The following is a 10,472-nucleotide window of genomic DNA, read 5'->3' on the forward strand; positions in this document are numbered from 1 at the left end:
ATGCTTCACAACGACAAACTGATGGTTTGCGTGCATCATACAACATCTCCTTGTTGATTGCTAAGTCAGGAAAGCCGCATAAAATCGGTGAAGAACTCATCCTACCAGCAGTTAGTGAGGTTCTGAGTACTGTTTTGCATAAGTCACCACATGATATAATTAAAACCATTCCTCTCAGCAACAATTCAGTGCAAAGACACATCAATGAAACGGCTGAGAATGTGGAAGATACACTGTGCAACACACTAAGGACAACAGAATTTGCATTACAGCTGGACGAGTCAACTTTACCAGGCAATGAATCTTTGCTTCTCGCTTATGTGCGTTTTATAAAAGATGGGAGTTTGGCTCAAGAGTTGTTATTTGCAAGGCAACTAAAAACCGATACTAAAGGGGAGTCAATATTTCGTGTGGTTGAGGAGTTCTTCAATGAAAAGGAAATTCCATCAACGACTGGTCGCTACCGTGGGTGTGTTGCTTACTTGAAAAAATCAGTGCCAAATATCTTTACTTGAAAAAATATTTACTTGAAATCTTTACTTGAAAAATCTTTACTTGAAAAAATCAGTGCCAAATATCTTTACTTGAAAAAATCAGTGCCAAATATCTTTACTATTCACTGTGTCATTCATCGCCAACATCTGGTTGCAAAAAACCTCAGTGGTCGCCTACACAATTCATTACACACCGTCATTACTGCAGTGAATAAAATTAAAGCCCAGGCTCTCAATGAGCGACTATTCCGGGTGCTCTGTGCTGAGAATGATGAAGACTTTGAACGTTTGGTGCTTCATACTGGAGTTCGTTGGCTATCAAAAGGAAACTGTTTGAAACGCTTTTACAACCTTTTTGACACTGTTGTGGAGTTTTTTGAAGGCACGAATGCTTTGCTCAGTAATGACCTCAAAGAAATCAGGCATGACATTGCTTATTTGTCTGAACTATTTGCAGAGTTCAATGCAATGAATGTGCAGTTGCAAGGAAATGACACCAATCTTATTAAGGCCAAATCCGTCGTATCTACGTTTATTGCAAAGTTTACTCTATTCAAGCGCAATATAGGCCGTCGTGAGCTATACCAATTTCCAAGCTTGTCTGAGCTAGAACAGAAAGGCGGGATACAAGATGACGATCTGCAAGTTTATTGTGAAAATTTAAATATGCTGCATGAAGATATGTCTGAGCGATTCGAGGATCTTCTTATGATGGAAATTCCAGACTGGGTGATAAATCCATTTTCAGATATTGAGGAAGTTGGAGTAGTGGAGGAAGAACTAATTGAGCTACAAAATGACATTGAGCTGAAGCCAAAGTTTAAGAAATCGTACCAGGAGTTTTGGTTACAGAAGGACATTTCTGATCGCTCTCCTGCACTATGGAGAGTGGTTCAGAAGCTCCTGGTTGCATTTCCAACCTCATATTTGGTGGAACGTGGTTTTAGTGTGGTCTGCCTACTTCTTTCCAAACAAAGAAATCGACTCCAGATTACTAAACGTGGTGATTTAAGACTCATGTATCACTTCATCAAGCCCATCCATCACATTAAGAATTTACAGAATAGTGAGGTATTCTACCCTAGTTACTAAATGTGGTATCTAATATCCTTGCTTAATGACTATCAGACTTTGAAAAGATGATATCACTGGATCAAGTTCATCAATTATGTTCAATGGAATAAATAAACTAAAAAATGTAATTAGATTTTGAATAAATATTCAATTAATTGTTACTGTTTTGAATTTTATTGTTATTATCTTCCTTAGTGGGTCGTCGAAAACCACTATTCTGAATAATGATTTTTATAGGGTAGGGTAGGGGGGCACTGGGCATGAGTTTGTGGAACCAAGGGGGCGGTGACCTGAAAAAGTTTGGGAACCACTGCAATGTGTCTGTCACATTTCCCCCCCCCCCCGGTCTTGAATTCCCCCCCCTCCCAATACATACTGTATAAAAAACTTGGGACTCAATAATACTCCAATGCACTTTCATAGTCCATGAAAGCTTATGCCAAAATAAATGTGTTCGTCTTTAAGGTGTTAGAAGACTTTGCTTTTTGGTGCAATAAACTAATATGGCTACTACCTAGAACTTATTCAGCTATATAGCCCATCTTAGCCCAAGGGCTATTGGGGCAGGTAGCAAAGAGCTCCACCCCCTCCTTCCTGCGGAACAGAATGACAAAAGAAGCAGCTTTAGACCAGATCAAAGGTTGCTCATCTGGCCCAGTATTGCCTACTCTGGATGGCAGCAGCCCCCAGGGTCTTGGGGGGGGCACTTCCCTATCCTTTAAACTGGAGCTGCTATGGATTAAACCTGCATGCAAAGATGTTGCGTTCATTTTGCTCTGGTTTCTTAACTTCATCCTGAGTTCTGCAGCCTGGACGGATCAGGAATTCGTCAACCAGCTCAGAGCCTAATTTTGGCAAGGTTGCAAGGAAAGGAATTCCGTTACGGACAAGGAATAATAACCCCTTTCTGGTTATTACGAGGGCATCCTGGGCAGATTTCGTTAGAAGTCACGACAGGGTACATGTTGGACTAACGCCAATTAGGGCTTTGTAGATGGTAACCAGCACCTGGAATTACACCTGGAAGAGAGCGGGATAGTGCCATCCCCCCTCCCCCTAGATGTGTTGAACTGCAAGCCCCATCATTCCCAGCCAATAGAAGCATTGACCATGCTGGTGGGGAAAGATGGGCATTGCAGCATCCCAACACACCTGGAGGGCACCAGGTTGGGGAAGGCTGCTCTACAGCAAGGCCCAACAACTCACGATCTTAAGCACCCGAACTGTAGAAAGGTAACAGCAGACAATGGATAAAGGCAATTTTACTGTTTAATGCACAGTTGATGAGGATTTGGGGACCTGAACATGTTTCCCAGCATGCCGCGCTCCCCAAGCCTATCCACCCTCAGCACCGAGAGCTTTCAGCAGAGGGCTTCATCCTGCCCCATGCAGGCGGGGTGCTGCTGCTGGGAAAATACGACGGCTTGTTCTGGGCACAGGGCATGAGCGGCGGCTGGAGAAAGCCAGAGTGCTAGCCGGGAGGCCTCTGCTAATGAGCGGTGAGCTACTGAAGCTCCGTAAACCGGCCGGCCGGCCAGCCAGCCACAGAGTACTCCCTGGACAGAAGTGGGGCTGGGACATGGCTTTGCCCCACAAGAAGTGCTTACCATGAGCCAGAACACAGGTGCAGCTTCTTCCAGACTGTTTGTTATGCCTATTCCCTCGAAAACCCGCCTTGTGTTGGGGCTGCGTGGAGTCCGCTTAAAAAAGAAGTAAAATCCAGCTCCTGGAACGGTAAAAATTGGATTCTGGAATCTGTATAAATAATGCCAATGTACCTGATTTCTCTGATTTTGCCTATCTTACTGGTTCTGTTATCTTGCATAACCTTTTTCTGGTGGTAGTTTGGGGGCTGAAGAGCTAAAGTGTTCCACGTGAACCACTGCAAACCTCCTGGCCTCTGGAGACTTCTAGCAGGCATCGTCTGGGTGCTTTGAACTATGCCTGTTCGTCAGTGAGGGACAGAAAACAATTTAAAAAAAAAAAAAAAAAAAGGAGGCAGGTTCTGTAGATCCTGCCAGGCGCGCGTTCATCTGTCCACACTCGGCACCAAGAGCTTTCAGACCTGCTGCGGCATTTGCAGGGCTGTGTGTTTGCTCCTGGAGAGCAGAGTAGCCGAAGAATGTGGTAGAGACTAAAGAATCCACCGCTTTTGTTTTTAAAGCAAGTTTCTGTCCCACATTGTTGTGAAGAGATACTTGGAAGCAGCTCGATCAGGATGGACAATTCCAGATGTTTTTGGCCTAGAACTTCCATGATCCCTCATCCTTGGTTATACTGGCCAGGGCTCATGGGAGTTGTAGGCCAAAACATCTGGAGGCCCACAAGGTGCCCACCCCTGATGGAGAGGATGCCTTGCTGGAAGTCTTAAGAGGCTGCAAGTTCCGAACGCCAGCAGTCTCTCACGCCTTGCCGACACGCACAACCCCTGCAGTTTTCAAAGGCACCCAGATTTACAGTTCGCTGCCCTTCGCCCCTTTCCTCTCTGCCGCCTGTTCTCTCTGGGATTCTTCTGAGGCAGGCAGAGGCTTCGCGGGGGCAAGCTGGAACTCTTCCGGAACAGGTGAATCGCGCGTCTCCTTCCGGTCGAACCCCAACTCTTTCACCAGCCGGTTGATCTCTTCCCGGGACATTTCAGCCAATGGAATTCTCTGCAAAATAAATGCAGGCGACGGGGCTAACCACGGATCCTCGGCACGTGGCTACAAACTGCGGCAAGCCGGCCTGGCCTGGCCTCAGGGCATGCTAGGTGCTGCGCAGCCAGCTCTGCCTGATACCCGAGCAAGACTGAAATTTTGGAGGTGGACTCCAGAAGAAAAGCCCCTTTTTTCTTCTTAGAAGAAAAAAATCATGTAGAATTCTCCCCCTTTTGCCTAATTTATACTGCAACTTTTAGGGTTTAATCCTACGCATGTTTAGACAGGCAAGAGTCCCACCTTTGGATATCTTCCGCATCTTGGATAGCTCATTTAGAGTTCTGACGGGTTCTGAATGAAACCCGAAGTGGATTCGCAGCCCCACTGACATCGGAGCCACCAGCCTCCACTGGAATTCATTCTAATGTAGGTAAAACATCACTGGCTGCACACAAGAGGAAGGCTTGGGGGAACCTCAATCTTTGCAATCGGACAAAAAAATGTAAGGAGAAAACCTCCAAGGGGGCAGCCATCCCCCGCCCCACCGGCCACAAATATCCCACTGCGTAGTCCGCATGCCCAGTGGCCGCAGCACGGTGAAAGGGGAAGTGAGACAAAGCATTTCTTTACAAGGCTTTTATTGCATGTTCATGATTCGTCACTCATGGAAGTTTGCCGGTCCTTTACACGACATCATCAACTTCCAAAGTATGACCTGCACTTTCTGACTTTCTCCTGCTTTCAAAAGATCAGCATTAACCGATAAGGGACGTTAATCCAATATAGTGGCAGTGTGTAATAACGGTGTTGTGCTATAATCACAGCACCATCTAGTGACTGTAAAATGAAACCTATGGAACTGAATTGAGAAAGGAAGTCCTCTATTCAAAGCACATGTCTGCCCAAGTAATTGAGCCGATTGTAATCCTGCAAAGAACCTGGAAGCAGAAAGCCACGGTAAGGAGGCAGGATTTCAGCGTCATGTCATGTACTCCAAAGAAAAGAAGGGTAAGAAATAGAACAGAACATCTTGAAGGCTCTCCCATACTAGAGGCCTTCAAGAGGCAGCTGGACAACTATCTGTCAGGGATGCTTTAGGGTGGATTCCTGCACTGAGCAGGGGGTTGGACGCGATGGCCTTAGGCCCCTTCCAACTCTACTATTCTATGATTCTATGAAGGGGAGTGCAACATTTTGTGCCAGGTCCCACTTGTTTGCTTAACGCCATTCACACAGTTTCTACTGGCAGTTTCTAATGGTGTCAAGCGTTGCGTGGCATGGCCGTAAAATGGGTTACAGTGGATGCACGCAGTGGAGGCTGGTGGCTCCGATGTCAGTGGGGCAGTGAATCCGCTCTGGGTTTCAGTCAGAACTCTAAGGAGCTATCCTTCGCCACCTTTAGAGTACTGCCTGATTTGGATTGAAACCCAAGTGGATTCACTGCCCCACTGACCTCAGAGTCACCAGCCTCCACTGCCTGCACGAGTTCAGCATTCTGTCTCACCTGCAACTCTTCATACTTAAAGTTGAGCAGCACCAGTTCGGGATCCGCTCCAGCCAGGTGTTTCAGGACAAGGTTGTGGCTGGAAGAGATTGTCAAGGAACATGACAGGCTGGCGTTATGGGAGGGGTGGCAACAGCGCTGCCGTTTTCTTCTTCTTCCTATGCCAGCCGGGAAGTTGAACAAATCAGTACTTCGGCCTCGGGCAGACTTCCCCAATCCCAATGCCCACCCAATGTGTTGGACTACAACTCCTATTATCCCCAGCCAGCACAGCCAATTGGGGATGGCAGGAGTTGTAGTCCAACACAACAGGAGCACCGCCAGGTTGGGGAGGTTGGCTCAAAGGTACTGCAGGATCTGTCGGCTTTAGGTTCCTAGGGCAGAGACGGAGAATTGCAGGATGTTCCTTTTAAAAGGCTGTTTTGCATTTTGGACCATAGCCCCATGCCAACAACTGGTGCAGAGCTAGAAAATATTTATGGAATAAAAGTCCTAGGTCGAAAGCAGCTTCCTTTTGTATCACGGACCGTTTTCTCACGGCACAAGGCAGGAGACGCCACCCTTCCTTCGCATCTAAACAGGGCCCTGCTGGATCAGGCTGAGGGTCCACCCCGTTTCCCATAGAGGCCGGCTAGAGGCCGCCCTGTCCTGTTACTACAGCTTGTGGTAGCGAGTTCCACAAGTTATCTATGCCCTTGCAAAGTAGGTACTTTGCCCTAAACATGCCAATCAAGTTCATTGAGTGACTCTGAAGTTTTAGCATCCTTGCAAGATGGGAAGCCACTTCGCTTTCTCTACTACGCCACGCATGATCTTATCGAGCTTTTGTGCCCCCTTGCCTTTCCCCCTGTCGGGACACGTATCCAAAACGAGGTTCTGCGCTTACATTAAAAGACAGAAAACCATTAGGTTTCAGAGTGAACGTTTCCATTTACTGAATGCACCCCTTGCCGGCTGCTGGCTGCTTCAGGCAGGCATGCTGCATCCACTAGCCGCAAGGTGGGCCCAATCCTTACTAAGGGCGGCAGTTCTCCATTCTTTACCGGCACGTAGCCATGCCTCTGGGGCCAGTAAAACCACGTGACACCGACCCCACGCCCATGAAAGGCCTTGTCTGCTTCAAAAGGGGGAAGGTTGGATTGCTGTCGTTTAGTTCTTCTTGTTTAGCTTCTATACATTTTCTGGCTGTCTGATTTGCACCGATAGGTAGACACGGCAGAAGTACATGCTCGTATGTGAATTATTCACAGCTCAATGGAATCAGTGACCTAGGGAGGTTGTGGGCTCTCCCACACTAGAGGCCTTCAAGAGGCAGCTGGACAACCATCTGTCAGGGATGCTTTAGGGTGGATTCCTGCATGGAGCAGGGGTTGGACTCGATGGCCTTGTAGGCCCCTTCCAACTCTGCTATTCTATAATTCTATGAATGTTGTTGTATGTGAATTATTCACAGCTCACAAACGAACTCCAAATACTGCTCCCTGTCTTGGAAATTAGTGCCCGGTCTTATGTGCCAGGCTTTCCCCACCTGGTGCCCCGTAGAAGTTTTGAATGACAATTCCCATTATCCCTGAACACTGGCCATGCTGGCTGGGAACGATGGGAGTTGAAGTCCAATACATCCAGAAGGCACCAGGTTCGAGAAGGCTATTGCATACGGTGGCCCTCAGCTCTCTGTCTCTCGCTCTGAAAATGTCCTGTACAAACGTGCGCACGCAACCCACACCTGCTCCTGGGTGAGAAGCTCACTGCTCTGGTGGCTGGCTGTTCGGATCCAATGCGGCTTCTGATGGACCTCAGCAAAATCTCACTCAGTCTCAACGCCCCATATAGATGCAGGGAAATCAGCCTGCGTAAACGACCTCAGGCACAGATGCACAATTTAGCCTCCTCTTTCCCCCTTCGTGGCAACGGGCTTCCGTCCTACGCTGGGCCTTTGGGCTTAGATGAAGTGTCCCCTTCTGCCCACCTGCCTCGCTCAGAGCCTGCATGAATGACCAGAAGGATACTACAGAGGGAGATCTTCTGTGATAAAGGCCTTCACCTGGAAGAACAGGAGTAAAGGGCAAAGATTAGAGGTGCTGGGCACTGTTTATTTCTTGCACGATGACAACACCAACCATGCAAATGCAGTTATAGAGAGTTTTCTGCCCAAAGGACTTTATGGTCCAACGGTGCAATCCTGTACATGTCTATTTATTTATTTAAAACATTTATATCCAGCCTTATATCATTAAGATCTCAGTACAATTAAACAATAAATATGCACAGTTAAAAACAAATTAAACCATGATCCAAGTTAAAACAATATATAATTTAAAAGCAGCGTCAATGAAGGTGCTCCTTACCGTCTAGCCTTCAGAAGACCATAGGCTCCTAGGGGGGAAAGCAGAGAAAAGGGGGCATCAGTGGCAGAGCACTGGAATTTCTCTGTGCCCCACCGTCCCACCTCCCTCAAGGAGGGGTGCAGCCCTGCCTGTGAAGGGCGGAGGGCTGAGAGAGGCCAAACCTTTACTTACCGGGACGATGGGGGAAGGATAAGCAGGGAGAGGAAAGGAGGGGGCTGGACTCGTGTCCATCGGTTCCTAGGATGACAAGGAGAGAAATGTACAGTTAATGACAGGGACCCAGACGATCCCTGTACCCCCCACAGCCCCACATGCCCTATGGAGCTCCAGCCCTGCCTGTCGAGGCAGAGCTGAGCCAGGTTGAATTCTTCCTTACCTGAGGGGGGGAAGACGAAAGGACAAAGGTGGCGGGTCGGATTAGGGAAGGTCGGAGGGAGGGTGCAGGGGAGGTATCCATGGGGACCTAGGACGAAAAAGAAAAATGCAATTAATAGGAGGGCAGCAGGTGACCTCTGCAGCCCTCAATCCCGCACCCCTTAAGGCCCTGCCTGTCCAGGAAGAGCGGAGGCAGGGTCAACATTTCCTTACCTGAGGGGGGGAAGACCAGGAAGGGAAGAAGGTGGCGGGTAGGATGAGGGAAGGACGGAGGGAGGGTGGGGGAGTCGTATCCATTGGCTCCTAGGACGAGAAAGAGAAAGGTGTGACATTAATTGGAGGGCCCCAGCCGTCCCCTGCACCCCACCCTCCCGCCTGCCTTAGGGAGGGGGGCAGACTTTGGCCTGGAGGGCCTCAGCAAGGGGCACTCTTAGCAAGGGGGCGTCCTCCCCCTTGGCCCTACCTTCCTCCCATTCCCCTCAGCCCTCCAAACCCGGGGACCACCACTCCAGTCCCTGATCTCCCCCCTCTCCTCGCTCTGGCCTCCTCCCTCCACCCTCACTGGGCATGGGCCCTTCCTTACCGGCCAAGATTGCCGTCGCCTCGCCATCGTTGCCTGCTATGAAGGTGGAGATTCCGCGCCAGGCCAACGGTCTCCTGAAGCGTCTTTTGGAACTCTCCGTCATCATGGAAGCTAGAAGGCGGCCATTGTGACAGTGCCATGGGCCAGGCCCAACTGAGCTGGCGAACTGGGACCTCGAAGGCCAGCACCTGTGAACTGGCCTTCAGGACTCGAGCAGGGAGGGTCTCCTGGGATAGGGAGGAGAGTCTCCGGGTTTGAAAGAGGTGGATGAATCCACCGGATTTCACATTGGAAAAGGAGCTGAGATGTAGGAGAATTTGGTGGAAGTTTGCAAATCACTCGAAAATGCCCTGTTCCAGACCCTGAAGCCAAGCATGAATGGGAGCGCGTGTTCTCCGAAAATGCCAGCAAAGTCCCGAACTTGTGTTTGGGAAACGTGCACTTGAAGAAAGGCACTCTGTTTTTAATGCCCTCTCTTGAAGACTCCCATTTTCATGGTATAAACAATGAAGGAAAAATGCACCCTTTTGAGAAATGCACCCAGAAATGCACTTTCCCCATTTGAAGAAACCCAGAGAAAGAAAAGGCCCAAGTCAGAAGAGGGGCACGCGGAACCCAGCTCTGAAGTGACGTCTGGAGAATGTCGGTGACTCCCAAGATCTCTGGTGCTCCATCCCTAAAAGGCCGCGGTGATTCATCCCGACACGTTGTGGCGACAACTCGGAGTTCTCGTCCGTTGTGGACCTGGAGGGCTGGGCAGGCTGTACGTTGCATGGTTTCAGCATCTGGCTCTTTTCAGAGTTTAATCAGGTGTTTGTGAATAAAGAAATTCACAGAACAAACAGGTGTATGCACATTTACTCTGCATGATTTAAAATGCTGCAGAGTCTAAGGCCATAGCTAGACCTAAGGTTTATCCCTGGATTGTCCTGGGGTCAAACCTGTTCACCAAGGTGACACACAGGAGATCCAGTGCTCAGGCAGGGGCGAACCCTGGATGATCCCAGGATAAACCTTAGGTCTAGCTGTGGCCTATGTCTCCTTGGGGCGGAAGTTCACGGAGAATGCTCTTTGCACCTGGAGGCCAGAGCACACCTGTGCCTGCAGCCCCAGCACAGCTTGAATCTTTTCCTTGCAAAGGGGGAACCTGTGGAATTGCTGTGGGGCAGGCTGTGCTGGGACAGGGCTGGGAAACAGAGCAAGAGAATTCCCTTGGAGCAGTGGAGGTGAAGATGGTCAGAGGGAGGGAGGGATTTGTGTGCCCCCAATTCCTTCTCTTCCGAGAGCATCCTTGGGGCTCAGATCTGCTCGGAGCAAGTCATCCAGTGCCTGGAAGAACGTGCCCCCATTTCTAGGCAGGTGTGTTTAGCGGTTTTATTCCTTTCTCAAAGGCAGGCAGTCTGCACATGCACATTCACCCACTGAATTCCTCCAGGTTGGGGCTGACAAGGTGTGATG

General features: G+C 49.1%; 1 protein-coding gene across 1 annotated transcript; it reads right to left on the minus strand.

The window, feature by feature from the left end:
- Nucleotides 1-4,021: 4,021 nt before the first annotated feature.
- On the minus strand, nucleotides 4,022-9,041 carry LOC134410864 (selenoprotein M-like). Its single transcript, XM_063144373.1, has 4 exons — nucleotides 9,015-9,041; nucleotides 7,718-7,752; nucleotides 5,709-5,787; nucleotides 4,022-4,219 (listed from the first exon to the last, which is right to left on the minus strand). The coding sequence occupies exons 1-4, from the start codon at nucleotides 9,039-9,041 to the stop codon at nucleotides 4,022-4,024; spliced, it is 339 nt and encodes a 112-aa protein (XP_063000443.1).
- Between the last annotated feature and the right edge of the window lie 1,431 nt (nucleotides 9,042-10,472).

This window comes from Elgaria multicarinata, chromosome 18 (assembly GCF_023053635.1).
Source record: "Elgaria multicarinata webbii isolate HBS135686 ecotype San Diego chromosome 18, rElgMul1.1.pri, whole genome shotgun sequence".
In the NCBI taxonomy this organism is placed as follows: Eukaryota; Metazoa; Chordata; class Lepidosauria; order Squamata; family Anguidae; genus Elgaria; species Elgaria multicarinata.

What these genes read in the sequence shown, in the direction of transcription:
- LOC134410864 (XM_063144373.1), bottom strand. Translation starts at nt 9,041, where the DNA reads ATGGCGAGGCGACGGCAATCTTGGCCG. An exon ending in ACAGAAGATCTCCCTCTGTA is followed by an intron (nt 5,788 to 7,717) that starts GTATCCTTCTGG and finishes AATCTCTTCCAG; the next exon opens with CCACAACCTTGTCCTGAAAC. An exon ending in TTAAGTATGAAGAGTTGCAG is followed by an intron (nt 4,220 to 5,708) that starts GTGAGACAGAAT and finishes TTTATTTTGCAG; the next exon opens with AGAATTCCATTGGCTGAAAT.